Source organism: Melanostigma gelatinosum, assembly GCF_949748355.1.
Source record: "Melanostigma gelatinosum genome assembly, chromosome: 4".
NCBI classification, from domain to species: domain Eukaryota; kingdom Metazoa; phylum Chordata; class Actinopteri; order Perciformes; family Zoarcidae; genus Melanostigma; species Melanostigma gelatinosum.
Window position 1 is genome coordinate 24,504,290 of NC_136637.1, and position 21,956 is coordinate 24,526,245.

Below are 21,956 nucleotides of genomic sequence, written 5' to 3' on the forward strand. Positions count from 1 at the left end.
CTTGTAGTAGAGGCTCAAGGCGAATGGTGTTTCCCTAGTTTTATCCAGCAGGTGGCAGATTGAGAGCACTCACTTTCAACCACATGTGCTTTTAACTTGTAAGTTATGTTTTTAGTACATCATTAATGGGAATTTACTGTGTAAAGGAGTTGTTTAAATCACAGTCGAACATAATGTATACTCTTAATGCAGTCAATAAAATCATTAGTGTGTTAGACAAAGCATGACACACGCTGTGCTAACAACACTGGCACATTTACACATGGCTTCATCAATGTGCATGATGCATGAGGAATATCGATGCAGTGATTCATCAATATAAAACATTTTATTATAACATTTGGCCATGAAGGTGCAACCCAAAATAAATCTTGAAACAATTCATAAGTTTCCAAAGTTTATTGTTTTTCATTTGTCTTCAAAAAAAATATCTTCCAGAAATAATAAATATACAATATTGATTTTTTTTATGAACAAAATGCACAATTTACAAAAAGCAGTGGCAACAGAGTGCTCCACCTCCCACGCAGCACTGTGTGACTGTATGCATTCAACTCATCTACCACCGAGTTCTGACTGTTAGTACGTCCTACGCTCATCGTTAACGTCTTACTTCTCGATACAGTATTACAGCTGTTCGCTCAAACTCAAATGTCTTCAGAGTGCTATGTGTTTGTTATTCTACCGTAATACTTTCCCGGGGCTCGAAGAACACAGTCCGTTCGTCGCTTGCGTCGCGGCCGAGAGCTAATCTCGCACATTTTGACACTCGACGAGTTGGTGAAGACTTCCGCGGGCCGGAGCCGAATCCCTCCCCGTAGACGGAGGCAGCTCCTCCGTCTCCTTTCCGCAATGGTGTTGATGGCCATTCCTTGTTTATCACAGTCCACTAATCTGGTATGGAGGCAGTAGTGTCTGCAGTGTTTTGTCTGTGAGATAACGCTGTCCTGGGGTCAGGAGGTGAACAGCATGTGTGTTAACAGCCAGGCTAGAATGCAAGACGGCGTGAGTGCGCGGTGGACTGAGGCCGAGCCGGGGCTGGCCGGGGTGGAGGGAGCCGGACTGGGTTGTCGCTCTGCGGCAGAGATCTCCACCCGTCTGTGCTGCTCCTGATGGGTCATCGGAGGCTCCACTGTCACGTAGCCATTGATTATCCTCACGTTAGGTGGCGTAGTCGTGCTGAAGGGAAGAGGACAAGGAATCAGGGTCGTTCTGGTGTCGTTAAGTGCAAAAATCACTGCAGTAAACTGATCAAACAAACCCGACATCTCACCTGTCCCCGATGCGAACCCACAGGTCGCTGAAGAGGCGGGGCCTCCCGTGGCCGCGGTGAGGTTTGCGAGGCCGCTTGTGTCGCCCGAATTCCTCCAGCTGGCTCAGGCTGTCGGGGAGCAGGATGTGAGGCAGCTCGTCGTCCCCGAGGCCGGGCATGCTCTCTGCGTAGTCCAGCTCCAGCTCTGACGGACCGGTCAGCCAGCTGTCCGGAGACGACGTGCTGCTGTCGGCGCCCTCCTCGCCGGACCGCGCTGAAGGCTCTTTAGCCGGTTTGCTCCTGCAGGAAAAAAAAACCAGATGGAGAGGAGATGGAGTCAGTTTATACTCATGGAAAGCCCACTCAGGGTTTTTTTTAGACCACATGAGTCTTAAGTGTCCGCAAAGGTATCACTAAAACCTTTGACTCCTAGATGGAAAATAAGGAAACCATTTGAATGTTGTCCTTTGTGGTTTCTGACCACTACTGCTTTCCGCTCAGCATCTCTTTACTTCAATCAATGACGTGGACGCCTCGCTCTATAAACGCTGCCCTGACAGGCAGAAATATCCAGCAGGCGACATCAAAACTGACATCTGCCCAGAGCAGACCACCCAGAATTGCCGACCTCCCTTCGAAAAACTTCTGCCGTGCTCCTCTTCCTTCCACCCATTACTCATACCGTCTCCTCTCGTCTCCTTCTTTAAATATGGCTCGCATGTGACTTTGTGTTTCAGGCTAGAACATCATGAAAGCCTATTGCACACGTCATCTAAGGGTCAAACGTTGTTACCCAATCATTCTCTAACGTATGGATCCTGGGATGGCTTTTAGTCATGATTTCTACAGCTCACTCATTATTGGTCTAGTCCCTCCGGTCATCATACATTTGATGGTCTGCTCTTCTACTTCTACAGACATGAACCCCCCCCCCCCCCCCCCCCCGTCGGTCAGGGTGATGATAGCTCCAGGCCTGCGGTCAAGCTACTGTGGAGCCAAACCCACCTCCAGCCCACTCCGTCTGTCAGTCATATAATAATACACCCTTTAAGACCTTTTGCCAGACGGGCCGCAACACTCGCAGCTCTGAGGCTAACGGCTTTCCTAAACACCTCTCATTCAGCCATCTTGTGGTGTTTTTCCTTGGCCTGTCTGAGTCACCTTCTATCAGGGAGCTAAACGTGTCTGCGCACACGTAGAAGTCTGCGGTCGTGTGTGTGTGTGTGCAGCGTACACGAGTGTTTCGTGACCACAGTAAGTCAGTCCACTTGTCAGCTTTGAAGCCAGAACCACTGGCTAAAGCCCACAACTCTGCAAACAGAGCGTAGGGAGATAGGGAGGCTGCGTTTACAACTGTAGTTTGCACGGAGAAGTTAGTAAAAGCCATGGATGGATGGATGGATGGATGGATGGACGGATGGACGGATGGATGGATGCATTTTAAAGGAGTGCCCCATGTTGTTTCCAATTTTCGCCCAAATTCAAGTAACTCTCTTTACTACTTCATCACTGGGACCATGGATAAAACTCTTAGGTGAGAGGGGAGCTTCTTTGTGCCAAGGAATGGGGTTGCACACACACACACACACACACACACACACACACACACACACACACACACACACACACACACGTGCACACTGAGACATTAAGAGGGATTGTGGAAGGTTGTTGTGAAGTACTGCTGCAGGACGTTAAGCCTCCGTGAGTTTAAGTGTGTGCACAACCCTCCTTCCTTGGCACGGTGCATCCCTCCACTCACCGGTCACACACATGGCTGAGTGTGTGTTTGTGTTGACAGTGCAACCAGTGGCTGCTGAGAACAGGCACAACCCCCCCCCCCCCCCCCCAATTTGGACCGTATCAGCGCTGCGCTTCAATGAATCTGCCGAGGCTAAATAGCTCCACTCTGGAGAGAATGAGACGGATGTTGCCTGGCTGAGCTGATGGATGTCCACATTTATCTGCTCGCCTGCCAAAAACTTAAGAGTGCACAAATGTTTTGTTTCACTGTCCAAGTTCCCGGATACTGTGTGACGCTAGCACATGACCACGCCCTCGTTGTCTTTTTCCATTCATCATTGGAATCATCCGTTGCTCGTGATTACATTGTTTGAATTATTGAGCCTCCAAAATAAAATACTAAAATATTATGAACCTCGTCCGATTCGGTCATGTCAAACAATCACTGTGTTTTGTCATTTACTAACCCAAGCAATCATCTACACTTGTGTTTCAAAAACAGATTTTTTTTTTGTTTGCATATTTGTAACCACAGCACTTTAATCGAATGGCATGCTCTGTGGTCCGTTACGCTCATCTCTGCACACTCACTCTGGGGCTGGCTCTTGGTGATCAGGGGGCACCTGGACGATCTCGTAGCCCTCCTGCCTCAGGATGTCCAGCACGCTGTGGTTCCCCAGGAAGTGACCTGACGGAAGACAAGAGGCCAGAAAGTCACGACAGATCCAGGAGGAGCAAGACGGAGTTAAAGCCAGTTTTCAGCTGAGCATGCATTTTGTCTGAATGACTGAACAGAACCTGGGGAAAAATAAAGATTCAGATGCTTTTAACAGCAACTTAAGTGTCGTTAAACATTGGACCCACTGCCAGACATTCAGCAGACATTCAGCAGAAACCAAAGATGATGTCCATCCCTCCAAGGTGTAGGGAGACGTATATAGTGAGGCAGTTCTGGTCCTGTCAGAAGCAAGAAACAGGGGCTGTTCGAATCTTCTGGGCGCACTCGGTAATGACCCCATATTGTCAGCACTCAACCTCCTGTCCCCTCTCCTTGTATACGATTCCTTCAGACCGACATCAAGCATGCGCCAGCCCCACACTGACAAAAGCTGCTTCTTAAAAAAAAAAAATTCTCCCATCAGTCGATAATCCTGCGTGTCACTCAACCCGGCAATAAGCCTGACATCACCCCGCTACACACACCCTAACAGAAGAATCCGCATCCAAAAATGTTGCAAACGCGCAGGAATTCACTCACACACACACACACACACCTCAGCTCTTTCCCGCAGCTTATGAACGACACGTTGACAATATTCGAGCCTCTCACTGACTTTTTTTTACTTTCTGTCAGGGCCTTCTGCTCCCACTCAGCTCCTCACCCACCTCTGCCAATTTTATCATTACAATGTTCCTGATCATTCCCGAGAGTCAGAGAAAGAGGCACGCGCTGTTACTCTTTCTTGGCAGCCGAGTTCAAAGGCAGCGCCGGGATAGGCCGCGGACGACAGAGTGTCGGCGAGATCAGATGGGATTACGCAGAGGGTTAGGGTGTGAGTTTGTATTTGTGTGCGTTCTTGTGTTGCGATACATGTGCAGAGTATGTTCGCAATTGCAGATTTAAGGATGCATATCTCATCCTTTCTCAGAACTTTTTCAGGTTTAGTGCACTTAAACTGAAATGTACGACAGTTAAAGTGATCTTGTCGATACAGTTCAAATTGCATCCCTTCAATAACCACAACATGAAGATGTGTTGTACATCAGGATGAATTGTAATAACTTTGGTGATCTCTTAAAGAGATAGTTCGTTCTTTTTTTAAGTTCTTATCCTTTTCTCCAAACTGGGGGCGTACTGACCGCCATCTTCTGCAGCTACTACACTGACTGTGGATAAGCACCTCGTACAACTCCACTTCAAAAAAAAATCCACACTGTCCCTTTAAGCATTTCTCTCGTGCCACCATCAGGTCAAAGATTACATTTGTCCAATGCTAGAACACATCATGTTTGATTAACTTTAGCATGTTAGCATTGCCATTGTGAGCATGTTAGCATGCTAACATTTAGCTCAAAGCATTGCAGTGCCTTAGTACAGCTTCCCAGAGTCTTGTTTTACTGACTAACACCACATTTGTCAAATATGGTCGCCAGCGTGTGATGCCATGCTTGTAGAGAAACTGCAAACAATATACTCTATAGTCAGCAGTAGCCTATAATACTACAGTTAAAACGTAATGATACATGAAAAAGGTCCCCTACACAGATACCTTATAATTACTACTCATTCTTCTCTCCTTTCTTTCATCCCTTTCTCCTAAAATGACTCTGGGGCCAGAGCTCATTCAGTGGCCGCATGCTGACAGATTCAACCACCCTCATATCTGTGTCAAGCAGCTATTTCATTAATTCCTGCCGGCCGGCGGCAGAGAACACCTCCTGTGTGTGAAGTCAAGCTGACCGTTTGATGTGCTGACTTGATTTCCTCCGCTCTGCCGTCATGCTATAGCTCAGACAGAGCAGTGTGCTTGTGTTTGGTCATTTGTGAGATGAAATTGTAGTTTTTGTTTTGTTGTTTTCTTCACAGCCAGCACATGTTTTTCATTTCCCAGACACACCTGCTGTAAATGTGTTCTCTAAAGCGTTCGCTCTCCGTCAGTAAACCCCGTTCTTTGTTTCCAAGATGCTGTAAACATGCAGCCACTTCTTAAGCAACATGCCGTATCCACAAACAAACACGGCAGCCATGCAAACACTTATGTCTGCAAGACACGAAGAAACCACAGCTACAAACACACACTTGTGCACACATGCACACACACACACACACACTGTCCTAATCGAGGTGAAAACCACCACTTGTAAAATGTCGGTAACTTGATTGAGGGATTGCTCGGTTCCCCATGAGTTGGCACAATTTGTCAAACTAACAAAAATGTTTATATGACTTCCTGATAATTTTGACTTTTGGAAAAAAGTTCATTCACAAGCTTTCCATCTGACAACAGTGGCACGTTTGTTTGTTGCTGTGTGTTTTTTGTGGTTCGTCCCTGTGTGTGACAGATGACTGTGTGTGTGTTTTTGTTTTTTTTGAATATCCAGACAGTAACCAGAGAGCCGGCCCAACAAACAGCTCCATTAGCACAGCATCAGCTGACTCTTAATTGCTCCCCTGCTGCGTGTTGCAGTCCACTACAAAACATGCTGCTGTGTGTGTGGAAGTTACTGAAAGTACTAATGTTTGACATTTTCTACACAAATGACTGTCTCTCGATTTGGTATTTTACAGTTTAAATATCAAGTGATGGAGACGCATTTCAAAATCTTCCATATGTAGGAACTATTTATAGTTCACAACAAGGTCTGTGAACGATCTCGAGTAACCGGATCATGATTTCAAAGAGACATTGCTGTTGAGTTTTTCAAATGTTTTTTTTATTATTATTTTGGGGTGAATTGTCTCTTTAACTTGACAGAAAATCAGCAATAGTTTTTTCCTCGAAGAGGAACAACAAGAGTCATTTTCTATTTTCTGCTCACAGACCTTAATAGAACATTGACCACATGACTTTGGAAGGCCTCTACCGATTAAATTTAACAATGAGAAAGCAAAATATTATTCAGAAGACAAAATACTTATTTTTTCCTCATGTGTCACCGCCATCAGCTCTGTGTCTTAATGTTTTGCAGCTGTGAGAAACTCCTCTATTTCCATGATTAACTTTTTATGTTTTTGTTTAGGCCCTCACTAAGAGCCTTTGGTTGAGATTAGGTTTGAAACATCGCGGTCTTGGTTAAATATTGACGAAGTCAAAAGTGACTTGAAGCACGAGACAGGACGTGTTGACTTACTTCCTAACGTTTGATGGAAACCACAATCTTGCAGCAAATATTTGTGTGATGTGGATTTTGATTTAAAAACTATTTCTTTAGTTAAGTTTGTCTTGGCCTGAAATTCCAGTCATGCTATTCTTTTCAGAATTGTGTGCATAGTCCCGTGTTATGTGTGTATAAAATGGAGAAAAACTATAATACAGCATTTCTTTCCCTGGGATTTTGCCACAGGCGCCCTGTTTGTAGTACTGCACTTATATAAACATTGCAATACCTTCATCAGTGGGCCATAGACTCAGTCACCATTGCATTACTTGCCACTTTAACATGTAATACGCAATTGGGACCAGGCTTCGGTCTTCATCATCATCTGCATCACAGTGTTTTATCTGCAGAGTGCCGTGTGGTGTTATTTAAGTAACTTGTGGTAAAGTGGCTTTAAACCACTTTCCCATATCGCCCAACCCGCCGGTCTTTCTCACTGCTCTGCTGTCATCACTCTCAATGAAGCAGATATGCCTTAAATATAACAAAAATAAGAAGATCCCGGAGCAACAGTGACTTCTTGCAGTGTGTGTGTTTACCTTACAGGGTGTTTCCCCTCCTGTGGCTCCTGAGAGCAGAGTTAAAGACCCAGTTTCTCTGTTTAATAACCTCTCATCCTGGTTTCCACCTACTGTAGCGACTTAATGTACTCTGTCTGTGTTTACCGTAGCCACCTCTTGTCTCGGGCCTATCTCTTTATCTGTCTGGCTTTCCAGACTCAATCGTGTCTTTTTAAAGGTCCGCGAACGTCCGATTGTCCCTGCGGCTCCGTCTTCCATCCTCTATTTGTTTGTCTGTCAGTTTTTCCTCTCTTCTCTCTCTCTCTCCATGTCAGTTTGTGTATGAATGCAGTCGTTTTTGTTGCAAACGAGGTTTTGTAGCGAGTCTCTCTCTTTCCTAACACCCAGCCTGGGCCTGCTCTCCCTCTATCTCTCTAGCCTCCTTAGTCTCCCCCTCTCTCCTCCACAGGCTTAGTCTCCCCATGCCTCCTTTTATGTCTACTCACCTTCCTTCATCCCTCTGGACAACCTCCAGCGTGCAAAGACAAAGGTAATGGAAACAGGGAGCATGTTAAGCGTTGGAGAGATTGCTCCAAAACGCACAGGAAGAGAATGATGTTAGTTTTCAGTTTTACGCAAACAAATGTGTTTGCAATTACACTGTGTAAACAATGGATCAACTGATGCACGCTTGCGGTTTAAAAACATCCAACGTGGCTCGCAAGCGGACCACCTCATATGAAAATTGCAATCAGAGCACAAACGGTAAGAAAACACGAGGGAGGAGAGTTCGCTGATGGATTGAGTGTGTAAAATCAGGAAGGACGGCGACAAGATAGATGGATATGGAGAATAGCTTGAGGCAGTGAATGGAGGTGGAGGATAGACGGAGAGGGACTGCATTGACGCACATCCTCCACCGGTCAGAGTGCATGCTGGGTGCTGTTGCCACACGATGGTCCAAACAAACACAAGCTGTTGCCTTGCAGCCATTTGAACAACAGATGAAAGAGAGAATACAGTGAAGAGAGAACCCCGGTAAACAGCGGGGTTCAACTTTATAGTTGACAAAGGGTGTGTTCCTCTTTAGATGTGTTAGGAAAAGTCTTCCATTGTTGGTGTGTGAGATGACAGGGGGAAATGCCCCTCATCTACATGTGGTTGTGTGTGTAGGTGACAAATTAAAGGAAAAACTACCGTGTAAGGTATTGGACCACCGTGAGTCTCTAGATGGCCACCATTCTTTCATAGAATATGCCCTCATGATGATGGTGGTGGTGGAGAAAGCCGCCTACGAGCTCAGTCCGAGATCTCCCGCAGTTGTTTCGTTGACCATTTGCTAAACTCCCGCCCCCAAACTGAGACTCAGCAATCATTTGTTAGCAACTGCATACCGCTACAGCAGTGCTAACTACAGGGGAGCCAGGGAGAGCGTGAAGGTTTTGTTTTTTTTTGGTGGTGGTGGGGGGGGTCTCTAAAATAATGACAGTTTGCTCATTTTCTCAATCGCCATCATCATGGATCATGCTTAATAATAACTTTAAAAAGCAATAACAAAAGCATGCTTGCTATTCATGCCATCACCATCACATGTGGGGTCGCACTTTGTTTTCGAGAACCGTTTTACGTGGTTCTCATGTTAAAATAAATTGGCCCCATCAGCTGGAGATTGCATTTTCAACCAGCTCTGAAGTTAGCATTAGCCTACGCTAGCTCGCCACAGCTGACACAATTTGCCATGGACAGTTGGACAACAGAATCCATGCTTGTTGCCGGCTAGAAATGAAAAGCCTACTTTTTTTGTACTTCTGTGTGAAATCAAAGAACCACTGTTTTCAGAAATATTGCAAATTTCGAGTGTTAAATTTGCCACAGTTGTAGTCGTATGTATGTGCCATGAAAGAACAAAGAGCTAAGCGCTGCTGAGGGTCAGTTGGGTTGAGATCCGGTGGTGAGGGTTTTCTTTTAGTTGCTCACCTGTGAATTTGCCAGCCTTTGTTGTTGTCTACTTTTATTATCGGATGCTGTTGGATGTGGTAAGACTCTCTCTGCCCTATCCTGCGTAGCACTACCACTCTTTCCTAGAACAACATATGAGTAATGCAACAAAGATTTTAATAGGCCCAGCATCCCCGCGCCTCGCTGTGCAGTTCCATTTCCAGGTTTTACAGTCCTAGGATCCCTCTATAAATCACAACCTTTGGATTAACAGTGCAGAGCCGGAGAAACAACTACCCACGGCACTTCGGAAATACTTGAACCATTGCCTTGAAAATGAAGCACCGCTTTCACTTGATGTGTAAATCTAACAATTCAGGATGTTAAATTCCATCTCTCGGCTCGGCTCGTGGGTTTATAGAAGGGGAATAATGGCAATCTGGATTCCTCCCACATCTCTCACTCATTCCTCATCTCCATAATGACTTCACTTCCTATGCATGCGGCACCACGTCCGTCTGCCTCCCTGCACCACGCTGAGGTGTTACGAGTGACTGCTGTTCCCGTCCAAGTTCTGGTCCTTGTTCCGGTCAAATACGGAGATCAAGAAAGCTGGAAGGAGGGGGGGGGGATCCGATCCAGAGGCCGACTGCTGCCTGCGGTGGGCCTGACACCGGTCCATGTCAGAATAGCGCTCAGCGGTTCAGTGTTGGAAGCTTTAAAGTGATTCCCCACGTGGAAAATATTTAAACTGTGTGAGCTTGCCGTTGCAGTCTGCAGAGCGCTCATCATGGTGGGCAGAGAGAAAAGGGGGTGAGGGGAAAAACAGAAGGAAGCAAAGGGGGAAAGTGGAGGAGGAATACAAAGGAGGAACAAAAATAGAGAGAGGAAGGGAGCTGAGCTGAGCGGAGCCAACAAAAGTTAGTTAAAATTGTCCCCATCGTTTGTTTTTGTTCCTGTCAGCTGCTTGTCTCCCTGCTTGGACAAGATTAGAGTACAGGGAGCAGCTGGTCAATAGTGGAGCAACACACACACACACACACGTGATGGAAGACGTGGTGTCCTAACAGAGCTCTGTTTCATGGCGGCCTTTATCTTTCTCATCTCATTCTTGCACCGTCGGTTCATTTCCTCTCCTCCACCCTTCAGTTAAAGTTAAAGGAGACGCATTGAGGTTTCATGTGAGCGTGTCAAAATAATCATTCACTTTTCTTTACAAAATACCAACGCTTACACGCACATCATCTTGTTTATGTGTGCATGTGACGCTATAGGTCCCAAGAAGTGAACCTTTTGTGTCGTTGTATTCTTTGGTCTACATTGTTTTCACTGTGTGCATGTCGGGCAATGTTGATGCTCAGAAGATCAAAGCAAGCGAGGCCGAAGCATCCATATGTTTATGACATGTAGCATGAAGCTTATTGGCTTTAAAAAGGATATGAGATGTTCTTTCAGTTACTAACGAAGTGTGTAATCTTTGAACAAGCTAATGAGCTGTGTTGATTTCATTAGAGGCAGGAATCCAACCAGCGTAGCTAAGACTCACGAAAACTCACCTCAGGTAGGTTCCTGAACGTTTACAAGATGATAACCTAACATGGGAGCCGCGATAGAGCCAACTCTGTTGCTACAAAAGTTATAAGGTATGTGTGCTTTCATCTCAAGTCAACTATGCTGAAATTCTATCCAGGGATATTTTCACCCTGGACAGAAGCAGCCCTGTATACTGCACACTATGCAGTGACACATATACACGATCACCCCGCTGCTAATAACCCAAATCACACTCCATTTAAAAACACATTTAACTGTGTGCTAAGTCCAAACCGTCAGTAGGAAAGCCAAGCCGGCTCTCTCCCTCAGTCATCACTTCAGCACCACAGCACCGCAAGCGACTGCAAAACACATGGGCCCACTCCGCCTGCACAATGGGCTATTATGGGCCCATGCAACAACTTTCAGAACCAAAGTGCCTCAGGCTTCAAAACAAGCAATGCTACATGTGTATTTTTGACAGTAACGACTCTTTTTGGTGATAGAAATCCCTGAAGATCATATGACTTTGTGTCCCAAACATGCCACAGACACACGTGTAAGTGTGTGTCTGTGTGTGTGTGTGTCTAGGCCGCGTCAGGAAATTCCACGGGATGTTTTCAATAAGGCCGGGCAGCGGCAGCCAAGGAACTGGCAAATGAAAACCTGCTGAAGCACACCGCAGAGCTCCAACAACACACGGCCGTACCCTCGCGGCAATCCTCCACTCTTCAGCAATGATAACTGTGTGTTCGTGTATGAAAGTGACAGTGTACGTTTGTTGTTTGCTCGTTTAGAGAGAGAGAGAGAGAGAGAGGGCAATTGAGAATGGATATTTAGCTGAGGGAGTGATGGAAAACATCACATTGAGGCTTGTATCTGTTTACAATAGCAACAAAACAAGTGTCCAATGTGTGTACAACGTGTCTGGAAGCATGCTTTTCCCTTACCGCTATCATCTGGGGCTGCCGTGTCATTCTGTCCAATGGGAAACAATGATGCGTTCACTTGGCCTCACAAAGAACACGAACGTCATGCCATGGTGGGTGCATTTGATTGGTCCCTGTTACATAATACTGTCGTGACCACAGTGGTTTTAAAGGAGACTGTGAGGAGACAGACAATTTGACATTTTACACCCATTTCCAGTCTTTACGCTAAGCTAGCTTACTGGCTGCTAGCTTACTGGCTGCTAGCTGTAGCTTAATATTTAACTTACAGCTACGAGAGTGGTATCAATATTCTCATCAAACTCTCAGCAAGAAAGACAATATGTTTATTTAGCCAAACAAGCTGTCAGACAGATAGCAGCACTAATATCACCTTATAAAGTTGTTATGGTTAACACATAGTAGTGTCATGCCAATGTTGTGATGGCCCATTATATCGAAACCCCGAATGTCCGAAAAATATCCCCTTTTTACCAAAAGCTCTTAAAGCCCATTTGTCAGTTATCCAGAAAACAAACTCCCATTGTTCTGAAGGTCCACTGCTGCCAAAAAACTAATTCTCAGTGCAACAAATAGGAACATATTGTAGCTAATTATTATGCAAAATTAAGTCACCAGACCTTCCCGGTCACACCATTTTTTTCCAACCATGTCCGAGCATAACCTGCCCTATGTTTCTGGTTGGCTTGCCTGGATAATCTTAACCTAAACTTGACTAATGTCACTACTCTGGGCCTAAACCTAACCAACCTAACCAACGAAGGCAACAATAATACGAGGCGATGGTCATGCCTTCTCACACTGACTGGTGGAGTTTTAATGATGTATCTGAGGCTCATAGCAATGTTCTCTCACTGCGTAAGAATTCAACTATCCCAAATATATTCTGCATTAGTATGCAGTTGTATGAAATATGACTGTAACACGTGACACCGAGAGACTCAAGTCGACTGAGTTACTTCATCTTAGCTCCAGTGAGAGAGTAATACTGCTCAGTCAGTCTCTTCTATACTGCCTGGGGTAATTCAATTATGCCCGCTGGACCTCTTTCACGTCTGTAATTTGCATTAATAGCCTGTTGGTGAAAGTGAAGAAAATAAAGTGTCTGTTACAACATGTGTGTGCAGGATGGAGGAAAAAAGAGAAAGAAACCGTGTTAGCAAGTAGAAAAGCATACATTTTGCACATAAAAGTACTTCTGCTGCAGGAAGGTGTAGGTGTATGGCGAGAGGAAAGGGGGAGGCTGGGAAGTAAGGTGCTGAGTTGAGCAGAGATGCATTTCCTGCCTGAACCACTTTATACACACGTCGTAACGTTTAATTACCCTGTGAAAAAACTCCTGGACGGACTTCGACATCGGGGACTCTAGAGGGCCTTGACCTGAGCGCCGCCCCGGCTCTTTCCCGACAGCCCTGTTTTCCTTCTGCGCTCTGGACATGGTTCAGGCTGGAAGTGACGGGTCCAAGAGAAGAGGCAGCTAGAGGAGCCATTAATATTTATCTGTTGTACGGCAGAAATGTAACCCGATAAACACTAAACTTGACACGGACATAAATAGACACAATTATAGTAACGGAGAGATCAAAAGTTATGACCGTTCTATTTCATGGTCCACAAGAATCAGCCATGTGCTGCCTGCAGTTACACTCGTCATATTAATGTGATTTTTCAGATCTGACCATAAAGATTGGATTTTATGTGATCACATTAATGTACGCCCACATTTGGCCTGAAAATGGCTGTTATACGTCTCCCCAGGCTGTATTTATTTAAAAGAAATATGTCTGGATAATCTTAACCTTCGCACCTCCGATCCTCTTCATTTATCTGCATCACTCTAAAATATGCGTCGCGGTCAGATGGTTGTCAGACTATAAGCAGAGGTCCTTTCACAGAGCGAGCCTGACCACTTACAGAGCTTCTTCTTGAAATATCGAAAAGCGCAGTCAGATTTCTGGGAGGGCCGGGCCGTCACTTAATACGTCTTGGCATCATTGGATGATAAAATTTCATGGCTGGTTACGGCCAATGGGAAACTGGGACCGTCATGGACAGTTACAGGTCTGTAAAGACATGAGTCAGCGTCTTAAAGACCGCAATAAGACATGAGAGAAAGGAAGCTTTGTGATTGAAGCATGAGAGAGGCTTTTCATGCCTCATTTATGAGGCCCTTTTTTCATCGTGTTTTTCGGTACATCTGCATCTAGAGACGTGTGTGTGTCAGCTGACAAAACACCTTAGAGTCCCAGATTGTCCCCTGAGACTCAACTTATGTGTAATCAGCAAACTGAGTCTACTGGTAACTACTGGTGCAGAAGGAGACACGATGAGTGTGGTAGACACAGGTTCAGCTGGATCCACTATAGGAGTGGCAGAACATTTGTGCTGGTTTATTAAGGAAACGTTGTGGTGGAAAAGCTTCAGTTTTAATAACCTGTGTTCCAGATCTGCCATGAATTAGTGACACGTTTTAAGTGTGTGGTCGTAAAATTTGAACTTAACGTGGCATTGGCGAAAGCATTGAAGAGATCAGTTTTAAGTGAGTGGCTTACGGTTTTCTCATTTTTCAGTTCTTTCAATAATTGTATTTTTAAATACCTCTAAAAATGAATATCATTTGGTCAGTAAATAATGAAAGTAATACTTTGATTTCAGTTTTTTAAAGTGTTTTTAAATGCCCTAAAGTCATTTGATTTGCATTTCTTTTTTTAAATTTTTTATTTCTTTTTATAACTTCAAAGTTCTCCTGGAATGAACCTAGAGGGCAGCCCCAGTTGTGTAATTAGCCTTGGTCGTAATAAATCAGACACTAATCACGTGCAGATTGTGAGCGCAAAATAGAGAGAACGTTCCTGAGGCTTTTACTGAGACTTCTGTGTTAACTAGGTGTTTGTGTGTGTGATAGTTTTGTTCATGTTATAAAGTATGTACGAGTACTGTATGTAAGAATCTGTGTGTGTGTGTGTGTGTGTGTGTGTGTGTGCGTGTGCATGGCAGGCTATAACTGCAGTGGTTCCCATCACCTCACACTAGCTGTCAGTTGTGTTACACACAGCGCTGCAGCCTGTAGGTGACCCCACACACATGTTCACCCTGCGGTCTCTACAGGCCGGGTAGAACACACTGGAAAGCTAGCGCATAGCTGCCGTACTGACGGGCAATCTGGAAAACATGAGGCTGCATGAGAACAGATTTTAATGGTAAATTATTATGAGGCACAACAGGTGAGCAATGCACATTCAGTTTTATGTACATGGATTTTAAATACTGTTGCATACAACCACTTCCCCATCTATTCCAAGTTTAAATGCTTTGCTCAGAAACGAACACAGTCACATATTTATCCACAGAAGACTTTTTTATTGGCGGGACACAATCCCTTTTATTTTATTACTCATTTGAAAGAGAAATGAGAAGAAGAGACAAAATGTGGATGTGGACGTTCATTTGTATTAAAGGAACAGTGTGTAGTATTACGGGGGATCTATTGGCAGAAATGCAATGTAATGTTATCCATTATCTTTTCTACAGTATAATCACCTGAATAGTTGTGTTTTCATGACCTTATAATGAGCCAGTTATATCTAGAGCAGCTCCTCATCACGGAGACGGCCGCCATGTTTCTACAGTAGCCCAGAACGGACAAACCAAACACTGGCTCTAGATATAGGGCCATTCGAGCTTCCACCTTTTTGCACACAACAGGACAGTGCTGCATCAAAGCTTACAACTTAGCCTTATTACTATAGAAATCATAGGGATGCTATCCTGCAAATAATAAAGCATAAAACAATAATGTAACACCTTAATCTTAAAAGTGATGCACACTTCAGAGGAACACTTATTCAAGTATTATTGCACAATTTCACTCCATCGCAGTCATAGTTCATATGCTAGCTTACAGTGTTTGGTCCATGAGCACGCACGTGCGCACACACACACACACACACACACACACACACACACACACACACGCACGTAGCAGCTGGATGGTGCAACATCAGCCTTGTCCAAACAATACATAGAGCAGAGGGAGCAATAAATGCTCAGAGGAGGGACCAAGAAATTCAGCATTAATCACACACTGTGGCACACACACACACACACACACACACACACACACACATCCTTGAGGCAGTACCAACCATTTTCAGATGCACAAGCACAGACACAGTACAGTAAACAGACACCCACCCACCACCTGTTTTTGTGGGCAAACACACTTACATGTAAACACACACACTTCCCTCAGGACACACTACACCATTCAGGAAACATTAGCAACATTAGCCAGGAATGCTAATTGAAACAAACAGCTCATGGTTTCTTCATTTCTGAGGTGGGAGCTGGCTGTAATTGAGACTTCTGTGTCTGTGTGTTTGTGTGTGTGTGTGTGTGTGTGTGTGTGTGTGTGTGTCTGTCTGTGTGTGTGTGCGCACTTGCAAAGACACCCAGTTTTTCGTGCCAGAGATCTGGGAACCATTGAACACTATTATTGTCCTGTTTTTTTCTCCAGCTTTGCTTTCAAACACAAAATAGAGCAAATTGTTGGCCATAAACACACATTAGTGCTGACAGAATCAGTGTTCCAGACCAAAGTAAGCCTGATCTCTCTTACACTTCACAATTACATGCAAACACACACTCTCAGCTCCAATCACAACGTATTTGGAAAGACCTCATTTAATGCAAACTAGAGATTCAGTTTAAAGAGACATCACATAACCAGCGGGACAAAAGGTCAGCCACCGTGGCCTTTTGAAGGGAAACTAAAGCTATACTTCATCCCAAACATCCCCCATGCAGTATCTGAGGCTCCCTTACCTGCACCAAAAGCAAAGAAGTATGTCTGGTTGGGATTTCTCTGCAGCAAGGCGGACACACGGCGAGCCATTCGCTCGTTGCGTTTGTAGATGAGCTCCTGGCGGAAGTAGCTGTCAATCTGCAGGGCAATCGTGCGGTCATGAGCTGGCAGGGAGCTGTTGATGAAGTGAGGCAGCTGAGAGAGGGAATGAAAAGAGAACCGGAGCTTTATCATTGCTCTAAACGAGTGAGGATAGCGCGAGTGTTTCATGACGAGGTACAAAAAGTGTTCGGTCGGAGACGGGTCGAGGTGGGAGTGTAGCGGTAAACGCAGATAACTTATCACATGGAAGGCCATTAGCTGCTCTGTATCCCGACCCGCACAGGAAATGTAGAGTGACAGGGAAATATTTCCTCCCTTTCCTCACCGCTGGTATCCCTCTGCACTCACTTGCAGTGTGTCTGCTCTGTCAGCAATTCACTGTCTTCATGGTTTGGCTCTTTGAAGTCCTTCTGTTCTCTTATCTTATCTTTCCTTTCTTTTCATGTCCCTTCCTATACCTTTCCCTTCTTGTCCTTTCATTTGCCTCCTCCTTTCCTTCTCCATCAACTTTCATCTTGGTGCTACAACTGCACTTTCAACCTTCAAGTGAGCTATTCCATTGCAGCCTTTTGCAATTCTTTGAAGTAGCTTCTTTCCTACTTGTCTTCTACCTTTCAACGTATTTCGTCTCCGTCTCGTTCTCTCTGTCCACCTTTGACTTTTTTTCTGTGATGGAAAGCGTTACCCTGTCCTGCACAGAGGCCCATCATCAACCTCTTTCTAATATGACGGAGATTGAACTGGGGGAGCATCAGGGGTGCTGGATTCGGTCCTATCTATCCAAAAAAACACCTGCTTTTTTAATGGTGCTTGGAAGGTCACACACACAAACCTGCTATAGATTACCAGGCTACATGGCACCACAGTCAGGCGTCTGATTGCTCTAGCATGTGCTGGGGAATGTTAATACATGTTATCATGACATGAGGACCAGGAGGTGACCTGGTATGATTAAAAGCGCTCATGCACGAGACAAATGTAGCCGCGACTGCAGGTGAAACTGTGGCTAACAAGCTCGTCACGGCCCCCAGAGAGAGACGGCGATGGTAAAAATGTGAGGAGATGTGTGTCTCGTGTAAATGATGCTGAATCTCTGCAGTGTAGCGGTGAGCAGAGGTTACATGGCGTGTTGGGTTTAATGACACTTGAGGATCAGTGATGGAGGTTGACACCAGCATAAGTGACTTATGAGGAGGGCTTTTCAGTAAATCTGCATTCGAGGGTGCAGACGCAGTGAGCGCCACCGTGTGTGTCAGTGTGCGCTATATATCGAGTGGCCTTTTTGACAGCTACAGCAGAGCTGAGTGTGAAGCCCGATGAGGAGGCCGTCGCTGCAGGAGCAGAGGCTATGTTAGGAAGCACAGAGTTAGAGGAGGTCAGGCGGCGTATTTACAGCTGGGTCCAGAGCTATTAAAGTGCCAGACTATCAAGTAACCCGAGCCTGAGAGGGATTAAGAGGGCAATGTGCAGTTTTGCGGAATTGATGTGCAAGCCTAAAAGTTTGAGGTGACGATGGCGTAATGGCAGAGAAGTGGGTATGAGAGGGCTGCCAGCTCAAATCAGGGGTCTGACAGATTTGGGTTTTTGAATACCATTACGTTTTTTTGGACAACGATTTACTTTCACAACACTTAAGCTAAGGGGGGCTAAAACGCTGCTCTTGGTTGTTCCTGTAAAGTGAATATAAAAAGGGAAAGCAGAGTACAACCAGGACAGGTCGCCAGACTATCGCAGGACTGACACTAAGAGACAAACATTCACGCTTACAATCACAACGGGCAATTTAGAGTCATCGATTAACCCAAGCTGCTCGCACCTCAGGTATTTGTCAATTTGTGCAGATTATTGTTACTCAACACCGACAAAAAATGTATGGATGTGTCTGATTGCCGTCATTTGAAGCGCTTTGGAAAGGATCTGAAGAAACAGGTCGATGGGAGCAAGACATTTACAGCGGATTGTTGTTGGACCACATACAACTGTGTAAGTAGGAAAATATGGGAGATAATGTGAAAAATGAAGGATTTTTTGGCAAAGTGCATCTAGGGCGTTAGATCATTTGTATTATGTTTGGCAAGCCGCACATACGCTCATTCGCTCATTTTACGATCTTCACGTTGGCCCTTTTTATAATTCACTCTTTTAATGAAGCTGCAAAAGCAAACGTAGCCGAAAAGGAAAGCGAACAGGGAGTGAGTCTGTTTTTATTTTGGGATGAACCGTGGTCCTCCAAAATCGAAAGGAGGAGACCGACCTGTGAGGTGTCGTGGTTGAAGATGATGGCGCTGAGGTCTCCACAGTTGTAGTGGGTAATGAGGTCCTCGGTGGTGTAGGAGCCCTGCAGGATGCCCGCTCGCACGCCCTCGTGCTGCAGCAGCGTCTGGTTCAACGCAAACAGCACCTGCAGGGAGAAAGAGACAGGAAGACAGGAAGGGCCGCTGTTACTTCCTGCATCCACAAACTCAAGTGTTTCTTCGTCTCTGCGCTCAAGAGGAATTTGTCATGGAGCGGGAGAAAGTGTGCAAGCGTGGCCAGTGTCCCTCTTTTAAAATATAAAGTGACGTTGATACACAATGAAGCCGTTGTTCTGCAGCGTTTTCATTGCTTTCAGGATATTTTCATACACTTTCCAGTCAGGCTGACTACAGGTAAAGGCAGACCACAAGAGACATGGCAAAACTCCACTGACTTTCTTCTGTAGGCCGGAGAAAAGAGGGGAAGAAAGGGAGGGCTAGAGAGGGAGAGAGAGGGAGAGGGAGAGAGGGAGCCTTTAAAAACAACCCTTCTTTCTCTTTCACCAGACCATGGCTGCTGTAAATTTACAGCAGCCATTAAAATCAAAAGTAAACCCTCTTTAGAGAGAATTTGTAGCGTGCAGCCGCCAGCCAGCCCGACAACTCCGCAGCTGTCCTCGACACCAGGGGTTAACCTAGCTGCTCCCGCCCTCCACAAGCCCACGCCACCTCTGACTGGCCTAGCAGGCGGGGACCGAGTTGTCAATCACTGTTAAGCTCTTCTTACAGGAGACGTTTCTTCTCTCTGCGTGCACTACGGATTACACACAGTTCTACATTGCACCCAGTGAGACGGTTTGCGTTGACTTGATTAGAACAAGTGACTCAGCCCCATCGCGTCTTCAAACAGCACCCGACTGATCCATGTCTATGATCCTAATTACCGAGGAACCTGACTAGCGCTTCGGAAAATACTGCAGGGAGAACGTCAGCATCCCGGCCCAGATGATTTGTGGAGCAGCTTAAGGCCGATACAGCTGCACAACTGATTGAGCCCGATGTCAAAAGTCTGGGTCGTAATTCAGACAATTATGTTATGTTTTCTTAATCATAAATGCCCATATCGTGCATATTGAATGTTTCAACTCCAGGTAACCCTCACGCTGGGATAATCACAACCAAGCTCTAAGCACAACCTTGTGACTCCCTCTCTCTCTCCGTCTCTCTGAGGTCATTGCTAACCAGTCTTTGCAGGCTCAGTTTTTGCTTTAGTGCGCTTTCCCCCCCCCCCATAATGCAGAGAGACAATGGATGAGCTAACGGCACACATATCCTCTCATTATCCCCTCTCATCTTCTCTCTTTCTCCACTTTCTCTTCTCATCTGCCAGCTCCTTCCTCCTCCTGTCCAACCCAAAACCGAGTCTGATCTTATTTATTCTTTTTGACGTCTTTCTGCTATGCTCAGCGCCACGCTGAGCCGCTCGGCCAGAGGAATCCAGGAAAGGGTCTCGATCAAATCTGTGACCATTTCCCAAACCCAGAAGCCCCCCTGCTGTGTGAGTTATGGCACTAAACCTCATTTTATTTTCTATTTCCATCCCACGTCAGATTCTTTTAAAGCTCTAAAATCATGGTTGAGGTGTGATGCCAGTGCCGAGCGCAGCCAACACTGTTCGTTCTGCCTGGTGGCTAACTAGCTACAGAAGCTAATTCTGCTTCTGCAGTCGCTGATTCTGTTCCAATGAGTTGCCACTGCCCCGAGTCCTTGACCCACGGGGCTCTTTGCCACGGCTCGAGGCTTTTTCCAAAGGAAACACCAGAGCGGGCCCTGGGTAGAGTGAAGGGCTGGAGCGGGCAGAGCACACACACACACACACACACACACCTGCCAGGCTGTTTGTACTACTCCCAGCTCCGGGAGTTTCCCTTAACACGGGCAAACAGCACCAGACATGACAGACAAGAGGGCGCAGTGTAGAGGATGCATGGTGAGAGCGGAGGGGTTGTGTGTGAATGATTGTGTTGTTAGGGGAGTTGTTATTTCAATATTGTCCGTCTCCCGGGGAAAGAACATCTCTGCAGCTGTAACCATGGCGCCTGAGTGTGTGCTGGGCTGAATGAAAGAGCATGTCAATCACTGCGGGAGAGGCTGAGGGGGGAGAGAGGGAAAAATGCAAACATTCCCCGTGTGTGCGTGCTCGCATCTACACGTGTGGATATGTGTGTTTGTGTGTGTGTGTGCACGCACGTGTCGGCTGACGGAGTGGGTGTTCTCATGCTGAAGCGGTCCACTCGCTCTTTTACAGTCCAGCCTTTTCAAAGTAACTAACATTGACTTCTCTCACCACGTAGTTTACCACTGCAGGTCTCTCTCTCCTCTCTTTTTCGAATGCATGCGTGAGAAACAACCATTGTAATTAAATGAAAAGCTTTATAAGAACAAAGCTGGAAGGAGCCGAGCACTCGGATGCTTTTGGAACCTGCGATCTGAGAGCAGCACTCCAAAAAGTCATTAGTGTGCGTTGGAAAGAACACAGGAAAACAAAGGGGGTAGGAGCAGGAGCAACATAGAAAAAATAAAAAAAGAAGAAATCAGAGAGATCTTTCATGTTTCAGAACATGTGATTTATCAACATGTGTGCGCATTGCTGCAATTCACCTTGAAGTGCGTTAAATCCTGGCTGTTTGCTTGCAAAAGTGTCGGCTTGTTTCAAGCTTTAACGGGTCTGAAGTATGAGTAGGTGCCGATGACAAGGGGCTCTTGTCGAGTCCGTCAACCCCCTCTTAGACCTCCTTAATCTGCATCGGAGAATGTGAGTGATGGAGAGTGCTAAAGGGCTTCGAGCTGCGATACAACAGGAGGAAGTGTCAGACTGTGGAGGCCAAACACTGAAAATATCGTACCCAGGATTATATTTTCCTTTACAGCTGGAGGAGGCAAAACAATGAGACACTAAAACACAATGCTGCACACGGATGGAGAAATAAGAAAGAAAGAAGAAAGGAAGGGAGGAGCAAT

The 21,956-nt window shown here is 45.6% G+C and overlaps 1 protein-coding gene across 1 annotated transcript in view; it reads right to left on the bottom strand.

Annotated features, from left to right (window-relative positions):
- Positions 1-419: 419 nt before the first annotated feature.
- trabd2b (TraB domain containing 2B) overlaps positions 420-21,956 on the bottom strand; it is a 51,235-nt gene continuing 29,698 nt past the window's right edge. The window contains exons 3-7 of the mRNA XM_079267133.1: positions 18,956-19,102; positions 16,620-16,794; positions 3,587-3,683; positions 1,274-1,552; positions 420-1,179 (exon numbers count right to left, since the gene is read on the bottom strand). Coding sequence (XP_079123259.1) covers positions 954-1,179; positions 1,274-1,552; positions 3,587-3,683; positions 16,620-16,794; positions 18,956-19,102 — 924 coding nt within the window. The 3' untranslated portion in view covers positions 420-953. The remainder of the gene's footprint in view (positions 1,180-1,273; positions 1,553-3,586; positions 3,684-16,619; positions 16,795-18,955; positions 19,103-21,956) is intronic.